This window comes from Candoia aspera, chromosome 3 (genome assembly GCF_035149785.1).
Source record: "Candoia aspera isolate rCanAsp1 chromosome 3, rCanAsp1.hap2, whole genome shotgun sequence".
Lineage (NCBI taxonomy): Eukaryota > Metazoa > Chordata > Lepidosauria > Squamata > Boidae > Candoia > Candoia aspera.
Window position 1 is genome coordinate 102,044,222 of NC_086155.1, and position 19,996 is coordinate 102,064,217.

At 40.3% G+C, this 19,996-nt stretch overlaps 1 protein-coding gene across 2 annotated transcripts in view; it reads right to left on the reverse strand.

The window, feature by feature from the left end:
* The window catches only part of SMG7 (SMG7 nonsense mediated mRNA decay factor), a 59,659-nt gene that overhangs the window by 16,815 nt on the left and 22,848 nt on the right, over positions 1 to 19,996 (reverse strand). For both annotated transcript variants that reach the window (XM_063298437.1, XM_063298438.1), the window contains exons 5-15: positions 18,630 to 18,801; positions 18,114 to 18,185; positions 15,880 to 16,030; positions 15,007 to 15,142; positions 14,011 to 14,173; positions 13,018 to 13,174; positions 9,950 to 10,020; positions 9,082 to 9,142; positions 8,173 to 8,292; positions 5,481 to 5,913; positions 3,158 to 3,302 (exon numbers count right to left, since the gene is read on the reverse strand). In XM_063298437.1, coding sequence (XP_063154507.1) covers positions 3,158 to 3,302; positions 5,481 to 5,913; positions 8,173 to 8,292; positions 9,082 to 9,142; positions 9,950 to 10,020; positions 13,018 to 13,174; positions 14,011 to 14,173; positions 15,007 to 15,142; positions 15,880 to 16,030; positions 18,114 to 18,185; positions 18,630 to 18,801 — 1,681 coding nt within the window. The remainder of the gene's footprint in view (positions 1 to 3,157; positions 3,303 to 5,480; positions 5,914 to 8,172; positions 8,293 to 9,081; positions 9,143 to 9,949; positions 10,021 to 13,017; positions 13,175 to 14,010; positions 14,174 to 15,006; positions 15,143 to 15,879; positions 16,031 to 18,113; positions 18,186 to 18,629; positions 18,802 to 19,996) is intronic.

Below are 19,996 nucleotides of genomic sequence, written 5' to 3' on the forward strand. Positions count from 1 at the left end.
TGTGAATATTCCATTTCAAAACGCATTTACTTATACGCATATATACATTCATTCTCTCCCTCCTGTTCCCCCCCCCTTTTTTTAATAAAGAAAAGTAAGTACGTGGAAGACATTAACAGTCTGTTTTATCAGTTTACACCAAGCCAATATTAGTTTAGAGGAATAGGGCAGGGGAGGAGGGGTGGTTGTTGTCATCCAAGAGTCTCTGGTGGCCTTTAGGGGCACTGCTCCGCAAGTGGCCAGTTGTGAGACCCTGTTCTTCAAGTTGGGTTCCCGAGGACAGTTGGGAGTGCTGCTGCTGTACCAGCCTCCCTGCTGCATAGCAACCTCCCTGCCTGAGCTGCCATCTTGGGGTTGGCAGTGGAGGCCATCTTGGGGTTGGCAGTGGAGTTTCCCAGACTTATGGTTTTGGGGGACTTCAACCTGCCATCCCTGGGGCGGGCCTTGGAGGCAGCTCAGAGGTTCATGCCGACTGTGGCAGCCATGGGCCTGTCCCAGATTGTTCGTGACCTGACACAAGACAGCGGCCTCACCCCGGACTTGGTTTTCTTGTCGGAGCAGTGGCAATGTGATCTGAGGGGAGAGTTACAGCTGTCCCCATTGTCATGGTCAGATCACACCCTGGTGGCCCTGAGATTCTCCTGTGCAACCCCCCTCCGCAGGGAGGCAGGACCCATTCGATTGGTCTGCCCCCGGCAACTGATGGACCCAGCAGGGTTCCAGAGGGAGCTGGGGGTTATACCCGAGGATCTGCTGCATGGTCCAGTGGAGGCCCTGGCTGCTGCCTGGAATAGGGAAGCACCAGGGTCTTGGACAAGATCGCGCCTGTGTGACCTCTCTCGCCCCATCGAACCCGACATTCCCCATGGTTTACAGAGGAGCTGAGCGTTCTGAAGAGGGTTAAGAGATGTCTAGAGTGCCGCTGGAGGAAGACAAAGACCGAATCCAACCGAACACAGGTTAGAGCTGCTATTAAGGCCTACCTTGTGGTGATAAGAGCAGGGAAGCATCAATACTTCTCCACTCTTATCACGTCTGCAGAATGCTGCCTGATGGCCCTGTTTAAAATCCCTCAATCCCTTCTTTGGAAGGTGTGCCCATTGACCCACTTACAGGGCCATGCAGAGGAGTTTTCTGAGCATCTGCAGGATAAAATCATCCAGATTCGTTCCAAGTTAAGACTCCAAGCGTGAAGCATGGTCCCTGGAGATTTCCCATGGTCCCAAGGGAGCATTCTTACCCAGTTATCTGGGAACAGTTTGATCCTGTTGGACCTGAGGAATCGGATAGGATTCTCCGGACTGTGAATGCCACCACTTGTCACCTAGACCCATGTCCCTCCTGGCTGGTGAAAGCAGCTCAGAAGGTGACATGTGGTTGGGTCCAGGCAATTGTTAATACATCCTTGCGGGAGGGGGTGTTTCCAACTGCCTTTAAGGAGGCGCTGGTGCACCCCCTCCCCAAGAAACCATTGCTGGATCCTACCGTACTGGACAATTTTTGTCCAGTCTCTCACCTCCCCTTTTTGGGGAAGGTGGTTGAGAAAGTGGTGGCGTTGCAGCTCCAGAGGGTTTTGGATGAAACGGATTATCAAGACCCCTTTCAGTCAGGTTTCAGGCCCGGATATGGAATAGAAACAGCACTGGTCGCACTTACGGATGATCTCTGGCGGGAGCAGGATGGGGGCAGTGCATCCATCCTGGATCTTCTTGACCTTTTGGGGTAGCTCAGGGAGTTGGGGGTGGGCAGTGTGGTTCTGCGCTGGTTCACCTCCTTCCTCCAGGGCCAGTCCCAATCGGTGTTGATAGGGAGCAAGAGTTCCAGCCCGCGGCCCCTTCTCTGTGGGGTGCCACAGAGCTCAGTACTCTCTCTGCTCCTTTTCAACATCCACATGAAACTGCTGGGTGAGATAATCCATCACCATGGGATGAGGTATCATCAATATGTTGATGATACTCAATTGTATATCTCCATCCCGGGTAAGGTAAGTGATGTTGTGTCCACCCTCTCTCAGTGCCTGGGGGCTGTGGGGGTCTGGATGGGGAAAAACAAGCTTCAGCTGAACCCTGATAACATGAAGTGGCTGTGGGTTAATGGCTCTTCTGTATCCGGGACTTTGTGATCTTTGGTTCTGGATGGGGTTGCACTGTCCCAGACAGACCCGGTGCGCAATCTGGGGGTCCTCCTGGACTCACAGCTCCTGTTCAAAGAGCAGGGGGCAGCTGTGGCCAGGAGAGCCTTCGCACGTGTTGTGCACCAGTTACGCCCCTTCCTGGATTGGGAAGCCGTTCGAACGGTCACTCAGGCCTTTGTTATCTCCCACATAGACTACTGCAATGCACTCTACATGGGGCTACCCTTGAAGAGTATCTAGAAGCTACAGCTGGTCCAGAATGCAGCTGCGTGGGCAATCTTTGGTGCTGGTAGAAGGGCACATGTAACACCTCTGCTCCGCAAGCTGCATTGGGTACATGTGTTTGCTTCCAGGTCCAATTCAAGGTTATCACCTTTAAAGCCCTACATGGCACAGAGCCAGGCTACCTGACTGCCTCTTCCCTGTTACATCAATCTGTTCCACCCGATCATGCAGAGAAGGCATGTTGCAGACCCCGTCAGTAAGAGAATTTCGTCTGGCAGGGTCCAGGAGGTGGGCCTTCTCTGCAGTAGTACCCGCCCTCTGGAACATTCTGCCCCCAGAGGTGAGGTTGGCCCCATCACTCCTGGCCTTCTGGAGGAATTTGAAGACCTGGCTCTGTCACCTGGCTTGGGGTGGGAAGGGGAGTCATCATGTTTGGGAATGGCTAGTACCCTAGAGTGCTCGTTGCATACAAGGTCTGAGTTATCATCCACCATTTGGATTCTATTTTTATCTATAATTATTTTATTTGTAACGGAAGTGTCTACGGACAAACGCCGGCTCTTCGTCTTTGATACGGAGATGAGCACCGCACCCTAGAGTCCGACATGACAAGACTTAATGTCAAGGGAAACCTTTACCTTTACCTAACTGTATTTTTGGATATTGTATTTTTATTATATATTTATTGTTTTATTGACTATTGTAAACTGCCCAGAGTCACTCCAGGTGGGAGGAGATGGGCGGTGACAAATTTGATAAAAATAAATACATACATACATACATAAATAACATTTCTACCTGGCCGGCTGGGAAGAGGAGGGAAAGCTCCTGGGTGATGGATGGGGATGAACTGGGAGTTGCTGGCCTGGTTTGGTGACTGAGTTACTGGTGTTTTTCTGACTTCAGACACTGGAGTCTTTCTCAACTCAGTCTGGGATTTTACCTAAAAAGATAAGACAGTAAAAGCAGTAATTCTAAATTTTTGCCCTTGTTTACATGTCCATCCCATTCTTAAGGATGTAATAATTAAAAAGTTAGTATGAGACACATCAATTCTTTCCAGGGATTTGGTTCTCATTCTCTGTTTACAGGAACAAAGAACATGGGTTTGGCCTTGGCCAAACTCCACATCTGCAGTTCTCAGAATTTTTTAGACTGATCATGTACTATGCCTCTGTCTCACAAGGTTAAAAACAAATTTTGCCACCTTTCTCAGAAAAGAACTAGGACTGAAGATCATGTTTGGAATTTGGGGGAGCCACCATTTCCACAGTGGGACTAGAGGAGGTAGCTCAGGCTTGTCTTTGGCTTCATACTTTCAAAGAACCAGAAGGAACTCAGAAACAAAGCTTCAAAAGAAACCTAACAGAGGGGCTGGGAAGAAGTCCCAGCAGTCAGGCCAAGGGTTCTGAAACATAAAATAGGAATATTAAAATACAAATATTAATAGAATCACTAATTGAGATTTTTTTAAAAATATATTTAATATTTATCCAGCTACTGGATTTATGATGCTAGATATCTCTACCCAGAAGCCCTGCTTCCATACTATCATAGCCTTTACAGGCACAAGATTGTAAAGCCTAGGTTTTAATGAAATTAGTGCCTGGTCCTTATTTCTTTATATCAGTGTGATCTTCATTTTACTCAATTTCAGTTGCAACTTTGAAGTAGTTCATACACAAAAGATGTGCTGCTTTTTGCAGAAAAGATGAAGATACTGATATGTCTGCTCCTTGAAAGTACTGTACATAAACCCAAACTAGCCCAGCTACTCCAGAAGAAAATGAACAATCCATAAACCTATGTAATGAAAACTAACAAAGCTGGGATTTAGAGTAAAAGGAAGTACAATAAATAATACCCATTCTGAGATACCTTTATACATTATTTATAAAGCAACAGCACATAAGGGAAAGAACTGGAAAGAATTGTAGTTCATAAGAAAATGAGTCCCTGAGCAAATTTGAACAATTGCAAAATTGGGTGCCTGGAAAATTTATCAGGTACGATCTGTCCCCACTGAATTGTACTCTGGTGCATAATATCATCAAGAAGTTCTTTGCACTGAATTCATTTTATAAATTTCTAGAACAACATGTATCCCATATCAGATCCACTTGGAGCAGCTGACAATTATGAGAAATTGGCAAATATCTGCTGTAACATTATGTTAAAGGCTAGCAAATGACTCTTGCCCTTTAAAAAATATTACAATGCTTTATTTCTGAAAACGTAATTGCATTATTAAGCTTATTTAAGCTATGTGATTAAATGGTGGTGTCGTGTAGTCATTAAGGTGGGGTACTAGCACTGGAGAGTCTGAGGTTCAAGTCCAGCCTCAGGCACAGAAGGGTGACCTAGGGCCAGTCATTCTCTCTCAGCCAATCTACCTCACAGGGCTGTTGCTGAGAGGGGGAATGCTATGTGTGTCACCTTGAACAGCTGAACGAGAAGGTAGGATAGAAATCAAGTGAGTTCCATTCTACTAAGTAAGTGAAGGGTTAACTGGGCACACCCTAATTAGGAAGGTGGTTCATAAAACTAGGAGACCCCAGAGAAAGGTGCCTGAGGAGAGAAGAGCACAGTTAAACTGGACAGAGGGAAAGAGGGAAAGGAAAGGAAAAGAGGACCACAGATGTGTGACAAAAGACAGAGAGAAAGAGGCAGCAAACACTCATTTGTGGTCCTCGTGAAAACCATTCTGTAAATAAACACTGTGTTCTGTACCTCCAAACAGAAACATATTATCTGCCCATACATTCTTATGATGAAACAACTCCTTCCAACATGCTTAATTTCCAGCTTATTCAGGGTAAAAAGCTGCTCGAGTTATCTCCTTTACATGATGTTTTTCTCCTAAGCAAAGCAAGAGCAGCCAATACCAGAGAACTAAGGAAGACCTCCGCCGCTATTCTGTTGGATCCTCTGCTGGGAAAATGAATGCTGAGGGAGCAAGGTGGAGGTGAAGCTTCAGCTGCCTCTGCCTCTTGTGGCTGCATCACTACATCAGATCCTCCAAAAACTTAAAAGCAGCTTCAGGCAACTTTATAGGATTGCAACTAAATTAAGTGGCAGTATGAAAACATTCAGAGGAATGATAATGCAGAGAGAATCTTACCTGTACTGCCACATTCTGCTTCCCTGTTTCTTGAATCTTGTCCATGCCGCATTTCTTGATCTCATTCTTCCTTTTGTTGTTATTGTCCTTCTTTCCATCATTTTTATTGGCTGTTATTCCTTTGCTATAATCTCTTCTTTCCCTACCTACTTCCTTAGTCAGATAGTTTCGGCCTTGCTCTCTGTTTATTTCTCGTGGTTTAATGTTTTCTTTGAATGTCACCATTGGCTTATCTCCTGTATCCGAGCTGTTGCTCAGGTTTCGACTTGTAGCTAGCACTGACTTAAGTCCTGGGCTCCCATCTGCAAACTGTGGCTCTGATGCTTCCTGCAGAACATGGCTCTGTTTGGATTCACTATGTTCATCAAGTAACAATTCTGGGATCTCTGTCAAGAACATGAGTTTGCCAACCTCATTTTCACATTGGATCAACCTTTAAGAAAAAAACAAAAACAATTGACTGCATGTTACCAGTAACTCTTCAAGGACAATACAAGCCACAAATATTGAGTGGAAAACAAATACACTGTTTTTTTTTTCATTTTAGGCCCACAAAATTGAAAGTAAAGTAAAATAGAGCTAGAGTGGATCAAGGAGAAGGCAACCGTACTTGTTCCAATTGAGAGTGGGTAATCTTGATGAGGAAGTTTTATAGCAGTCAGGGATTATCATCTGATGTCCTCTGGCCTTTTAACATGTAAAGGCTTTTTGAAAGGATATTTCTGTAGCTTCTTTGGCTGGTTGGGTGGTGGCATTTGAGCTAAAAACTCACCAAACTTCCTTGAAATCAGCAGCTCAAGTTCAACACGATTAAGAAAATTACACAATGCTATCATAACTCAGTTGAGTAGAACATGCTGCACACTGCTGCTGCTTATATTGCAGGCCATTACCACTGACAGAAGAGGCCCCTTTGCCAAAATATCTCACCAAGAATGAAGAATACACCATCCTTTAAGTTACTTTGATATTACTCCCAGGTCCTTGAATAAAACCTGGGAGTAATATTTGTGAATTTGATTGCAGAGGTAATTATGAGAGTACTAAAATGCTGTTAATAACCTTGTGTTTCCTAAAGCAATTGTTTTTCATTCTCTTCCAATGACTTCACTCCCCCAAAACTCCAGAAGATTAACCTAGGCAGGGAAGAACCACCTGCAGCTTTAGATACCCAAGATCTCCAGCCTAATTTCAAAAGTCCTAGGCAAGTGATCAGCTCAGATCTCTAGAAAAATCTCTCTCCCTTCCCTCACTGTCTGCTGTTTGGGAGAAACAGAGTATCAGACAGTAAAAGGAAGAAAGGAGATAAAAAATGGGCAGACCATGCACTGCATGTAACACGATTTTTACATGCCAAGTTAATTGAAACACTGCAGGAAAATGTTTTTAATATGCAAGGATCTACAGGAAACCTCACCACAGCCAGCTTCATGACCGAGGAAGGATTTTAAATCTGGGTTTCTCCCCAGTGAACTCCAGTATGTCATTCTTAAGGCAGTGACTCAGATGTGTAGGATTTTAAGTCCCATCTTTCTCAGATCATGCTGGAAAGGAATTCCGCACTGGCCAGGACAATCATTTGCACTGTGTGCCATGCCTCACCACATGCCCCTGCTGGCCAGAATGATCCTTTGTGCTGCGGATCATCCTGCAGTGATCCTTCCTCGTTGATCCTTTGCGCTAAGGATTGCCCTGGCCAGCAGGGTGGCAGCACGCACCCACCTGCCCACAGTACCCACCTCTGTGTGGCCAGGAGGGTGAGCCCAGTGGAAAGCAGGCAGGCAAAGATCACAATGAAGGTCGGGGGGCCTGGTGCAGTGGGCGGGCACTAGAAAGCACAGGCAGGCGAGCAAGTGCTGTGGGTGGGCGAGTACTGTGGGCACTAGGGAGCGCAGGCAGGGAAGCGAGTATTGTAGATGGGCTCTAGGAAGCACAGGCAGGATGGTTCTTCTCGTTGCACCTTGCCACGCACCATTGCAAGCAGGACGATCCTTCACACTGCGGATTGTCCTACAGCAACCCTTTCTTGTCGATCCTTCTTGCTAAGGTTCATCCCGGCTGGCAGGGGCATGCAGTGAGGTGCAGCATGGAGGACTGTCCTGGCCGGCAGTGGTGTGCGGTGGGCAGGAGCAGTGGTGGGTAGGTGGGCAGCCAAAAGGGCAGAGATGGGGGGGAGATAGGTGGGTGGGAGGTGTTGAGGTGATCCCCTACCTTGGAAGAACCAAGGCTCAGGGATGGGTGGCACCAAACCAAGAATGGCTTGGATCGGGGTGGGTCCTCTCCTAAACGACTGTCCAGGAATCACTTAATGATGGCAACAGGGACTGCCCGAACTGCTGTCGTTAAGTGGGACAGTCACATGACATTTCACTTAATGACCACTTCCCTTAGCGTCGGAGTTGCAGGTCCCAATTAGGGTTGTTAAATAAGGACTACCTGCAATATTAAACTAAAATATGGCCTTAAATTGCTAAACAAGCTGTCCAGGCCCTGAAAAAAAAAGATGTACTTATATTGCACATTTTTAATAATTATCTACTGTTCCCATATTACTGCCTTGTGTTAGTGTCCACGATCATACCCTCATTTCAAGTTTTAACACCTGTCATAAACATGAAACAGCAATACTGAGTGACAAAGAGAACCATCATGTGGGAAGGATATGGGATGATACTAGCAGCTATACAGATACCTTGGCTGATTGTCAGCAATCCATTTTCCTGTGAAGATCAGGCGTTGTTGCCGTATACGCCGATGCTGCCCTTCTTTGTCTCCAGTAATCCCCTGATGGCCTTTAGAGAAATCCAAGCTCCTAGTTGTTGACACAAATAAAAATGGGACATTTGGATTATGAATCAGGAACAAGAGGGATACATTCAGGTCCAACATGCAGTGGTACAATTAGTCACCTAAAGTTTCCCTTTCAGTGAGAAAGAAATTACACAGAATTTGCAGGTGGCAGGGAGAGAAAGAGTCCCATTTTAAGGTAGTTTTACTGTGCTGTTGCAGATCAATACTTGCACAACATGTTTATATATATTTTGTATCAAGCTTTATCATCCTTGCTGCAATCGTTCTTCAAGTCATTTTCCACATTAACACCCAAATATAAATGCAAATGGTACCAGAATCAATTTCAGAATAAAAAAGTGCCATGCATATATTTACAGACTTCAGTCTGCCAAGCTTTTTTCCCCCCTGGATTTACTCAGGGAGATTAATCTACAGCTATAACAGTTATCTTGTATAGTATATTTATCGGACCAAAAGCTCTATCAGGTTAGAAAGCAGAAATCCTACTTCAGTGGCAAACCAAAATGGATTACTTAATTTTTTTCTTTCCTCACACCACTTTCTCTAAAGGTATCCAAAGGGATTAAACTTTCATTACATAAAAATTAAACTGAAATTTAAAAAAACCAGAATTGGGATCTTAACCATTTTTTTTAAATTAATGAAAAGAATGATGTATTACAGAAAAGAGTGAAGATGTACGAAATTTTGTATCATGGTGACAATTACATCAAGCTTAGAAAATATTGGATATTAACACTGTTTGAGCAGCACTGATGAGTATCACCTATCCATAATAACCACTCACCTGAATGAGGGTCTCAGAGCTAAGAATCCCTGCAGCTCAAACTCTTCTGGAAGAGGGGTGGCTAGAGAATGAGACAAAGGAATGTGCATATTTGTATTCATCTTCAAGTCTGCTTCTCATTAGTCAACAAGGATCCAATCCAATAAATATCAAGTGCTTTTTAAGTCCCACTGATCTCTTCAAGGGAACTAAACATAAACTATGCAACTGACGATCAACAGAACACATAAACAAGCATTTGCCTTTACCTGGATTAAATCCTCATATCCTATTGTTAGTCAAAGTGTATTAAAATTTTAATGCAAAAGAGAACAAATGCAATTCTGCTTGAAAGCAAAAGTAACAAGGGAATTTATAGTTAAGATTGCACAGAATATTCTCCAGCTTAAGTAACCATTCTGAGAAATTGTATATTTGTCATGTCTATGAATACTCCTACTACCATTTATTTTCATCTGCTGCTTTTTGACATTTCTTCCCTTTGCCCTGTGGTCTTATTTCTCTACACTTATATTTAATCTGATTGAATATTGCAACCCATATGATTGTTTACAACTGGCCATGTTATCTGAAGGACAAATATAAAACTGTAAACAGACTGTACCATCAATGGCACTGAAGAGCAGTTTGGGCAAATCAATTGATGAAGGCTGAGGACACAGAGTAAGAATCTACATAATTTAACAGGTACAGGTTACTGGAAATAGAAGGTACTTCTCGGTATCAATGAAATCAACATGAGTTAAATAGTTTTGCTTTAGCTAAATATATATACAAGTTCATCAGGGCCTTCCTGCTACATTGTTCTCTTCTTGACTTCACCCTGTTCTTATCGTCCTTGGACTATGTCGTAAGGGAGCATTCTTACCATTAGGGCAGGAGAGGTCTTCTTCATGAGGCTGAAAACTGTTTAGAAGAGAAATCACCCAAGGCCAAACACTGCAAAGCAAGAAGAGTTTTACGTTTACATAACACACTGCACACTCATTTTTGCCACTTCCATCGAGTACTTTGTTCTTTCTGCATCAGTTAGCCCATTTCCTATCAGATCTCTTACAACTCAGTCTTTAAAAATTAATTCTATCTGCAACATCCTTTTCTGCAAATTCCACAGGGACTATGTTGCTGTATCTCAGTACAATTTCCAACCAGTATGTTCACAGTTTCCTTTAAATAAGACAGTCACGCATTATTCTGTCGGTTCAAATACATAGGCATTGCTTATGCCACCACAAAACAGTGCCTTATAATCGTATTTTGTTTCAATCCTGAAATAGCTACCTGGCTTTTCCTCTCCACCAGAACAAATGGATGAAGAACTGGAGGATGCCTATCTTTCCCACTTTGTGAAACTCCTCAGAGGGTTCATTTCTATAGACTCTTCTGGGTCAGTTTCTAAGGAATACCGACAGGAGCTCTGACATTTTCACTACTGAGCACAATCACCAGACCTACAACAGCTTAGACACATAGCCATTGCCCTCATGTCTTACCCAAACAAAGGCTTCTCAGTATTTGGTTCACCTTTGTGGGAACAGAATGCTATATTAGACCTCTGTATGATCCAGAGGGATTTTTACATTTCACATCATTTTCTCCATTAGCTTTAATTAACCTATCAAGTCCTACGTGGCTTGGCCCCCATTTTCTCTCTTGGTTGGATTCAGCCAGTCTTGTGCATTCTTTCCACCAGTGGATGCTGAGTGTCCCCACTCCACGTTAAGTGAAGGGAGTGGAATGAAGAGGTGAAATGTCTTGTGGCTGTCCCCATTCTGAAGAACAGTATACCCCAAGGTATATAGAGTCCCCAGCCTGTTAGCTTTACAGAAGGCCGTGAAGGCCATTTTATTCCAGCAAATGTTTGATAGGTAAGGGCAATGCCGGGCCACCTTTTAAACAAATTTTGTTGTTAGCTAGATACGATTTATCTTACATAGGCTCTTAATTGTTTACATGGGATTTGTTTTAAGTATGTGGGTTTATGTCTACTGTAAACCTTGAAAGTGGAGAATGTATAAATTGATGTACATATAAAAATAAAACTATTCAAAACCTATGTCCATGCCCAGATTTTTTCTGGCAAAGGACTCTTCCAGGCTTAATAGAAACTGGCCATTTAAAAAAAAAAAATAGTAGTAGTGTTTATTTCTGACTTAAGCCATAACTGTCAAACTTTCTTCATTTCATTCTCCTCTTTAAGCCTGCCCAGAAAAGGGGAAGACTGATGAGGTAACTTGTTTCGTGACAGGAAAGTAAAAGAAGAAAATGTCCTAATGTCTTCGTTTTACCTATTACAATCAGACACGCAGTACCAATACACACTGTTGGTGCCCCTCTTTTTTCCCTGATTTATTGTCTTTAGCATTTTTATGATTTGTTTTACATACATCTATTGTAAAACAACTTGGACACCCATTGAGTGGAATACATACAGTAATACAATAAAATACTGTTAACTAGAACTCACATTAAGCAACAGATTCTAATTTAAAATCCTTGCTTATTCAAACTATAAGATCTAGACTACCAGGGAGTTCAGAAGCAGAACAGTGCAACTGAGTGACTGGTAAAAAAGTCAGTGATTCAATTAGCGGGCACATAAGGAACGCCTTATACACATCTCTGTAATTCTCATTTCATTCAGCTGTTCAAAAAAACACAGCCCATGCATTTGGACGCAACACTGATGTGGAAACACTGTCAAAAAGCTAAAAACGCTGTTCCGTGCAGTCATGGCGTAGAGGGAATGCTACTTTTCTGAACTGAAAGAAATGCCACTGCTGCCAATCTGAGGCAGACTCCCACAGAGTTGACAACAATTATTGCCAACCTGCATAACTGCAGGTAGCACAGAATCTTGAAATAGAAAGATTTTCTCACTCTTCTGGCAGATAATTGAATTCAAAAGGTATCTGTTTTCAAATTACATGTAATTATCACTGAAAGCTCTTTCAATATCAAGAGGCTTATAGAAAATTTGGGTATAGGAATTTCCTTCGGTGTACAGAAAGGAGATGAAGATTACCTACAGGAGATCAAGGCACTATTGGTTGGATGTAGCAGTATTATATTTATGTTTATCATGTATCACCTGGAATCCTTTGGAAAAAAAAGTGGCACAACATTAATAATATTAATGAAGGTCACCCAAACTGTCATATGATTAGTATAAACTATCATCATAATCAAGTACAGGGAAGGCCATATTGCCCACCTCACTTACCATATATATTTGTCCTAATGCATATGTTGCAGCTAGTTTAATAGCCATAAACCATGTGGTTTTCTAAATTTTATAGCTGTATGGCCTGAGCTTGTACATAGGACATTCACAAGACGTATCTTGCTTCCCCATCATATATGGTTTCAGAACAAATATAATGCCATCCCAAATAGACACACCTGCTAAATAGGTGTGGGATTGATCAGTGTCTGAATGGAAGACTGCTAGGGAATTCTACTTATACAACTTGGAATTCCATCAACATAGACAACTGGGATATAAATGAAAGAAAATAAACTTTTGTGCAGAAGTGACAACGTATCTCATTCAATAAATCAGTTATGCATTTCTGATTGGGAATTATTTAAATTTAGTTTGAAACTAGTTGTTCTCCAATCTGGGATCAAATCAAGGAATTGCTAGTAGTACTTTCAAAAAGGTTGCATTTTTCTCTTTTTCAAATTTTGATCAAAGATAGAGAAGAAAAAAGTGGCTATTGAACACGGAGTGCAAATAGCAGGACACATTTTATTTACTTGACTGGCTTGCCTAAGTCTATCACTAGAGAATTTATAGCAAAAATAAGATTAAGCCTAGGGGTTTTCTGTTCAAAGCTTACTGTATCTATATGCAGGGATATTCAGATTATTCATTACTAATTCACTTCATCTAAACCAAAGAAAAATGGAAAAACATAGGAAGACAAGACTTACTATTGCCTTTCATCAACCACAGCCTCCTGGAAAACACTGGGTCTAAGTTTCAGCCAGTCCATTGAGACTTTGAGTGCAGGAAGTGGGTAAGAACTCCAAGACTCTTCTTGGTAATCATTCTGGAGCGGACATTTGCACAAAATTCCAAGAAAAGACACTGAGGAAAAACAAAGGTGTATTGTATGTTTTGTCAGTTAATTACTTTGAGCACCCTAGAGATGAAAAAGATTGGTTATCAATTCAAGCAATAACGATTTCTTGCTAATCATCTATGCTAATATTTGGCTTTTTAAAAACTATTGATATAAAAAATAAGATATGACTTGTTTCATGAAGTTTACCAAGAGACATAATAAATGCAAAAGTTGAGCATATGACCTTATCAACAGAACAAGACAATGATCTATTACCCCTATTTTAGCATTTAAACCTACACCAAATATAAAGTAGTAGTGTGGGAATACAGTCACTGTGGCTCCACCACATCCTTATCTTTCCATGTGCAAAAAAAAAAACTTTTATAGTAGGGACCTATATAGTTTAGGATCTTTTAATGTCAGGATCCTATATGGTATGGACAGCCTATATCTTACAACAGATTCCTATCTGCAGATATTCCCCTTCCAATATGAGGATACAACAGGAGAACAGGGATTAAATCAGCAATTAAAAGGAAATAAAATAATCATGAGGCTTAGCACACTGAATTAATTGACAATTAACTGACATTTAATTAATCCAATTAATTCACAAGTTCTCCCTTAGAAGCAGTAACTATTACCCTTGACCATCATGCCACCATAATGCAATTCAAGAGCAGCACTAGCATCAAAAGCAACTCTTTCTTCTCATTCTCCTCATAGCACGATGACCCTGTGCAATGTTGAACCCATCCCAGGCTATAATTTCATTCCAGGATCCAGCAGACTTGGTTAAGAAGAAATCTAGCAAATAGCTGTGCAAAAACACTCTACTGTCAACTGTAGAACTTACTGAAGAGTGCCAGCAATTGTGTCCAGCAAAGCTGTTCATCCTGACTGTAACTGTGCTGTTCAGTCTCATTGCTAAAATCCCGTAAATGGTGCAACTGGAACAGGTTGATGACAGTAATATGGACAAGCTGTTGAGAATTGAAGGTTTTTTGGAACAGCAACCTCTGTAATAAAAAGAACGCATAATCCAACCTTTCAAAAATATGTATCTTTGAACTGTTCAATTTGACTGGCAGCTATTACAGAGCATCTAATATACTTCTGTAGACTATTTAACACTCAAGCACCTCCAGTATGGCAATGTATATAAAAACATATGAAACTGCATATATAAACAGCTATATATAAAAATTGTAGTTATGTCCCCTTGATGGCCTTCAATTCTTTTAATTCTTCATTTTATCACTGAATGACAATGATTCACTTACTAGGCAAGAGGACTGTCTCTGTCTCTCTATATATCCAGCAATCATAATAAGTATACTGCTTGTTTATGATCCATCTTGTTTATAAAGAAACTGATGATCCATTTTTTATTCCTGTAGAGTAGATTACTCATATAGAAAAGTAACGGGTTCACCTAGTTTAATCCCCCCATATCAAAATCACCATGCTATTAGCCTGTTGCTTTAAGTGTAAAGAGAAGAAATGCATGCATGTTAGAAACACAACCAGCAAAATGAATTGCAACAATGCTTTTTAAGACCCAGGACTTCAAGTAGGAGATACAGATGGAAACATGATGATTTTAATGCCAGATGTGTAAGTATGCTAGAATCACAGTACAATATCTTCAGGACATCTTGCAAGAAAAGATGGAATGGTTGTCTTCTTTCTTAAAGCAATATAGAACAGAAATGGAGTGAAGCATTCCTACTATATGTTTAAATGGATTAGAGGGAACTTCCAAGGATTGTTGCTTCAATAAAATAATGAAACCAATCCTTACATGGACATTAGTTCAGCAAGAAAAGCTGGGAGTATTCAGTAAACTAACCTTGAATTGCTCTTCTAATTTCTCACGAAGAGGATTCAATTTCTCCAAGTTCTTACTCAGATATACATGGCCATGGAATTTTATAAATGCCTTAATGAAATCAGATATTCCCCATTGAGTTTTCACCTCATCACGACTGCAATTAGAATACAAAAATTGTTTTTCAGTCTTGGAAGCACATATATTAAACATTTATATTACGCACACACTTTCTAAACATTTACTGCATAAAATACATATTTATTACTGGACTGTATTTAAGGGAATTACTATGGGTTGAACTGAAGAAATAATATATTTAGTAAAAGAGTCAAGAGCTGGATAGAATTATTTTGGGAACCATATATGGTTCACTAAAAGCCAATTAACCATCTCTAAAAGCCAATTAACCATCTCTAGCCTGAATTAAGCAAAGCAAAACAAAAAACAAAAAACAAAACCCATGTTAACAATAGAAGCTTAAGACTGCACTCACATACACTTTTGATATAGCCACCTATTAGGAAAATCTATCCATCTACCCATCCAACCACTGAAGGACTGCCCCATATAAGTAAAATTGTGATCAAATTTATATATAGTATTTACAATTAGGAATTCATTTACAATCATACTAGTACTTTATAAGAGCACATGGGAAAGGAAATTATTTGCTTGCTATTTTTTTTGAGAGCATACACACTGATGCTGCAGCTTTCGGAGGAACAATCTATAATGTGACTCTATACACACTCTAAATCTTATATATGGTTAATACTTTGTATACATGAACCTGTGATCCCCAGGTGTTATTGGACTATAATGGTATTATACAGAAAGTCCATGGTATGTGAATACATTCCCTTCTCCTGAAATAAATCCAATTAGCCTTACCTTTCCAGTGCTTTAGAAAGTGCTTTTTGTAGGTTAGTAGAAGCAGCTGGGAAAGGGAATTTCACAGCAATGCTTCTGCAGTAGTAGAAAATTGTGGTCAGGTGATCTCCTTTGGAGGATGCTAGAATAGCCAGCTGATTGTAAGGCTGACCTAAATAGGATAAATAAAGTTCCAGTTTGAGTTCTAGTTTTGTTTTACAAGTGCAACCCAGTCTCCTTGTTATAGTCTAAACAACATCTAGTTTTGCTTAATTGTACTATTAATGCAAGCCTAAACATTTCTATTTTATTGAAAATAATTTATCCTACCGTTTCTCAGTTCAACCAATTTTATTAATCCTGAAAGCCTTCTGGGAGTAACACTGAACTTTGTTTGAGAAAATACTGAATTCTAGAGCTTCAGAACAACCACAGTAAAAGCCCTGCTCTTTAGAGTATAGTTCTTATCTGCCAGACCCACTGATCACAACTGCAGTAAGGTTATTGTAAGGAGACAATGCCGAAAGTGTGTAGGTCTTGGGCTGTGAATGGAGGTAAAAGCAAGTACCAGAATCTTGAATTTGCCTAGAAGCAAGCCCTGTAAGAAGTCAAAAATTCTGTTTGTTATCTTGCTCAAGAAAGTTACATTACAACATTTATACTTCCTCATGTATCTCCAACTCCTTTAAACAACCATTACTTCTAGTTTTCAGAAATACTTCCTTCCAAAAGGCTCAAAACTATACATTACTAGGAAGATAAGGGGGGACAGATTAAAATTGTCCAAGTACAAAGGTAGTATATAGGCAGGGGCATCCCTGATGAGGTAAAGTTTCAATCATCACGTTTTATATTATATTGATTACAAAAATTTGAAATTAACTTAAATAAATTGCATGGAATTATAATTTTCAGCACTGTTAGTCAAAGTATCTGTAAGTGGACAATTCATTGATCAGCTTCCTTTTCAGTTTTTCATTCTATTTAGGGAAACAGGCCAACCTAAAGATACAATTTTTAAAAAAGGAGAAGTGAGCACACCCTATAACATGAAGAGAATAGCTACTGTATAGTTGCTGTGGCAAACAAGTTAGAATGAAAGGTGATCCCAGGCAGCAGTCTTTGCCACCGTTGCCCATTTTTTGCTTCTTTTGAAAAATGCTTGCTTTATTATTATTGTTCTTGTTATTTATTAAACCTGGTATATCACTGACTATCAAAGTTTCTCAGTAATTTATGAATCTTAGCAGGCAGCTTGTAAGAAAAGCCTTTTTAAAGAGCTACCATTGCCCTTAACTGCTATAAGCTCAAGTGTCTGGCAGCCTTCACTTCAGCTTTAATTGACAAATGAAATAAAATGTAATGGTTTTTTTTAAAAAAAAAGATAAATTATCACCTACACTGCTGAATACTTCTCTTCATGTAATAACAATAACATCTGATCATGGTCAATAAGCAATCAATAATCAGGCATGACAAGTCTAATGCAGTAACATGGGGTTACTCTAGACTTTGGCTTGCTACAATTAATATTCCCATGTTCTTCAGCAGAATCCAAATGCCAAGAGAACTCATGAAGAGAGGGGATAATTCATATGTGAGTACATATGTAACTGTATTTTATTAATTTATGAAAAGCTCTGTGAAGTCTAGTGGTTAAGGTGCTGGGCTGGAAACCAGGAGACTGAGAGTTCTAGTCCTGCCTGAGGCATGAAAGCTGGCTGGGTGACCTTGGGCCAGTCCCTCTCTCTCAGCCCAACCCACCTCACAGGGTTGTTGTTGTGGGGAAAAGAGGAAGAGGAAGGAGTATTAGGTATGTTCACCGCCTTGAGTTATTTATAAAAATAATAAAGGAGGGATAATAAATAAATAAATAAACAAACGAACATTCTGAATTAAATGCTGACAAATATGAACGGCCACAATTTGCACCACAATAGTTCATTTACATAGCTCCCTTTATAAGCCTAAAGGTATGTACCTTAAAAAAAAACAAGATAGGTATGAAAAAGCTGTTCCAAAGAACACTTCAATGTGATGCTTCATAAGCATCCTGTAAATTTCTACTTCTGATATAAAATTCTCTGCAGTGATTATGCTGGTGTTAGAATAATTGGCCTGTATTCCTTCCTTCCTTGCAAAGTTGACTGTGGAATGTAAATACTTAAAACTGCTATCCTAAATACAATAAAAATAAACCTCATCTGATGTAACAGAAGTTATTCAACCACATGTATTACATTTTCAAGACTCACCATTGGAGGGGACAAGCTGAGCTGCATGCCTATAATAGGATTCAGCCTGGCTGGTCTGATTTCTGTAGCGAGCTGTGAAAACAAGATAATTTTATTTTAAACAGAACACTGTTTACTAGTCAATGAGCTACATACCCAATTTTAGTTATCCCTTGACATGGCACTCTGTTAGCCACTGGAGAGGATCTAAATATTTTGTTGCCCGGATGAGAAAGAAAAACTAACTGGTATCCAGAGTTACAAAACTACACAGGTGACCAAGTGTAGCACTTTAAAGAGTTCTACAATCCTCAACCCAAATTTGCTGTTTGTATTGCAACTTCATGAGACCACAATGTCTCTTAAATGTGGCAACTTCAAGACACTATAGACTGTTTTTCTTTATACAGCCTTGTATTGTCTTCAGAGATTGGTGTGTCTACTTTTTCAACCCCTCCTTGAGACTCTACCATTTGTATATATTTTACTCTCTGAAGATAAGCTTAAAACAGAATTTCTCCTACTTCTGTTACTCACCAATGTCTCCAAGGTGGACAAGGCAGTGCTGGCATATATATGAGCAAGAGCTAGATTGTGGCTTCACTATGGCGCTGGTGTGCGTCTGTTTATTGCTGATAATTCCCAACTGAGAGGATTTCACACGGCAGGGCAAATCCACATTAAATACTGTGCACAGCTCCTGCAGTAGCTGGAATTAGAAATGATCTGTTATATCTAAATCTCAGTTAAAGCAACGCTAAACATTTCTCTTCGTTATGCTCCCTCATAATCACTTTGGAAAATTATTCATGAAATTTTAATAGAAAGATAAACCATTTAACCATTCTTGTTTTATTTCTTCTCAAGATTGGAAGTTTTGAGCTCAGTGGTTAAAAAAAATTACAACGTTCAGTGGTTAAAAGAATATCACAACACAGGGATGACAAAGACTTCAGAGATCTTGAAGAGCTGTTATTAATTGAGAGTAAATAAGGTTACCCAAGGGAGACGCATGGTCTGATTTGCTTTAAAATAAATAAATATCAGTCTTGATTCCTGGCAACTGACTGGACAAATCCCTGGAGTTTTCTTGGCAAGATTTTCAGAAGTGATTTGCCACTGTCTTCCTCCTAGGGCTGAGAGAGGGTGATTGGCCCAAGTCACCCAGCTGGCTTCAGACTTAAAGCACAACTAGAACTCATGATTTCCCAGGTTTCTAGCCTGGTGTCTTTAACCACGATACCAAACTAACATCGGTAGGTAGGTACATAGGTAAGATAGTTCTAGTTCAGTGTCCAATTTCCAAAGCAGTCAAATTAATACCTATGAAAAATCTCAAAACAGGATTGCTATCTCTATTTTTATCATTTTCTAAAAACTAGTATTTCAGACACGCATTCTCTGATCTTGAAGGTAACATATAGTCATCATGCTTGGTTATCACTGTTAGTTTTATTCTATACGAACTTTTAAAATTACCTTTTAAAACTAGATGCTGAATTTATATATCACATTAGGCCATACTTGTTTTAATCATTTTTTTAAATTAAACCACAGAGGCCTGGTATTCACAGAACACTAAGACAGAAACCATGAATGGCTTCCACACCACATTCTAAGGGCAGAAGTTTGTGCGGTGACCACCTGATTCTCATACAGAAAAGGCTATTATAGAAAGATAGCAAAGAACTCTGAGGCCAAGAAAAGCACAACCCAAAGTCTGGTAACTCAAAAGATGGGAAGAGGCGGCTCAGGATTTGAACCATGGGACTGACATAAATATGCAGGGCAGATTTCCTACATGATGTTATATACAGAACTTCTTCATAAAACTATCTAACCTTCTTGCATCTGTTTGAGAATGCAGAGTAGAGAGAGAAATATTTTTATAGCTGAGCTTGAAA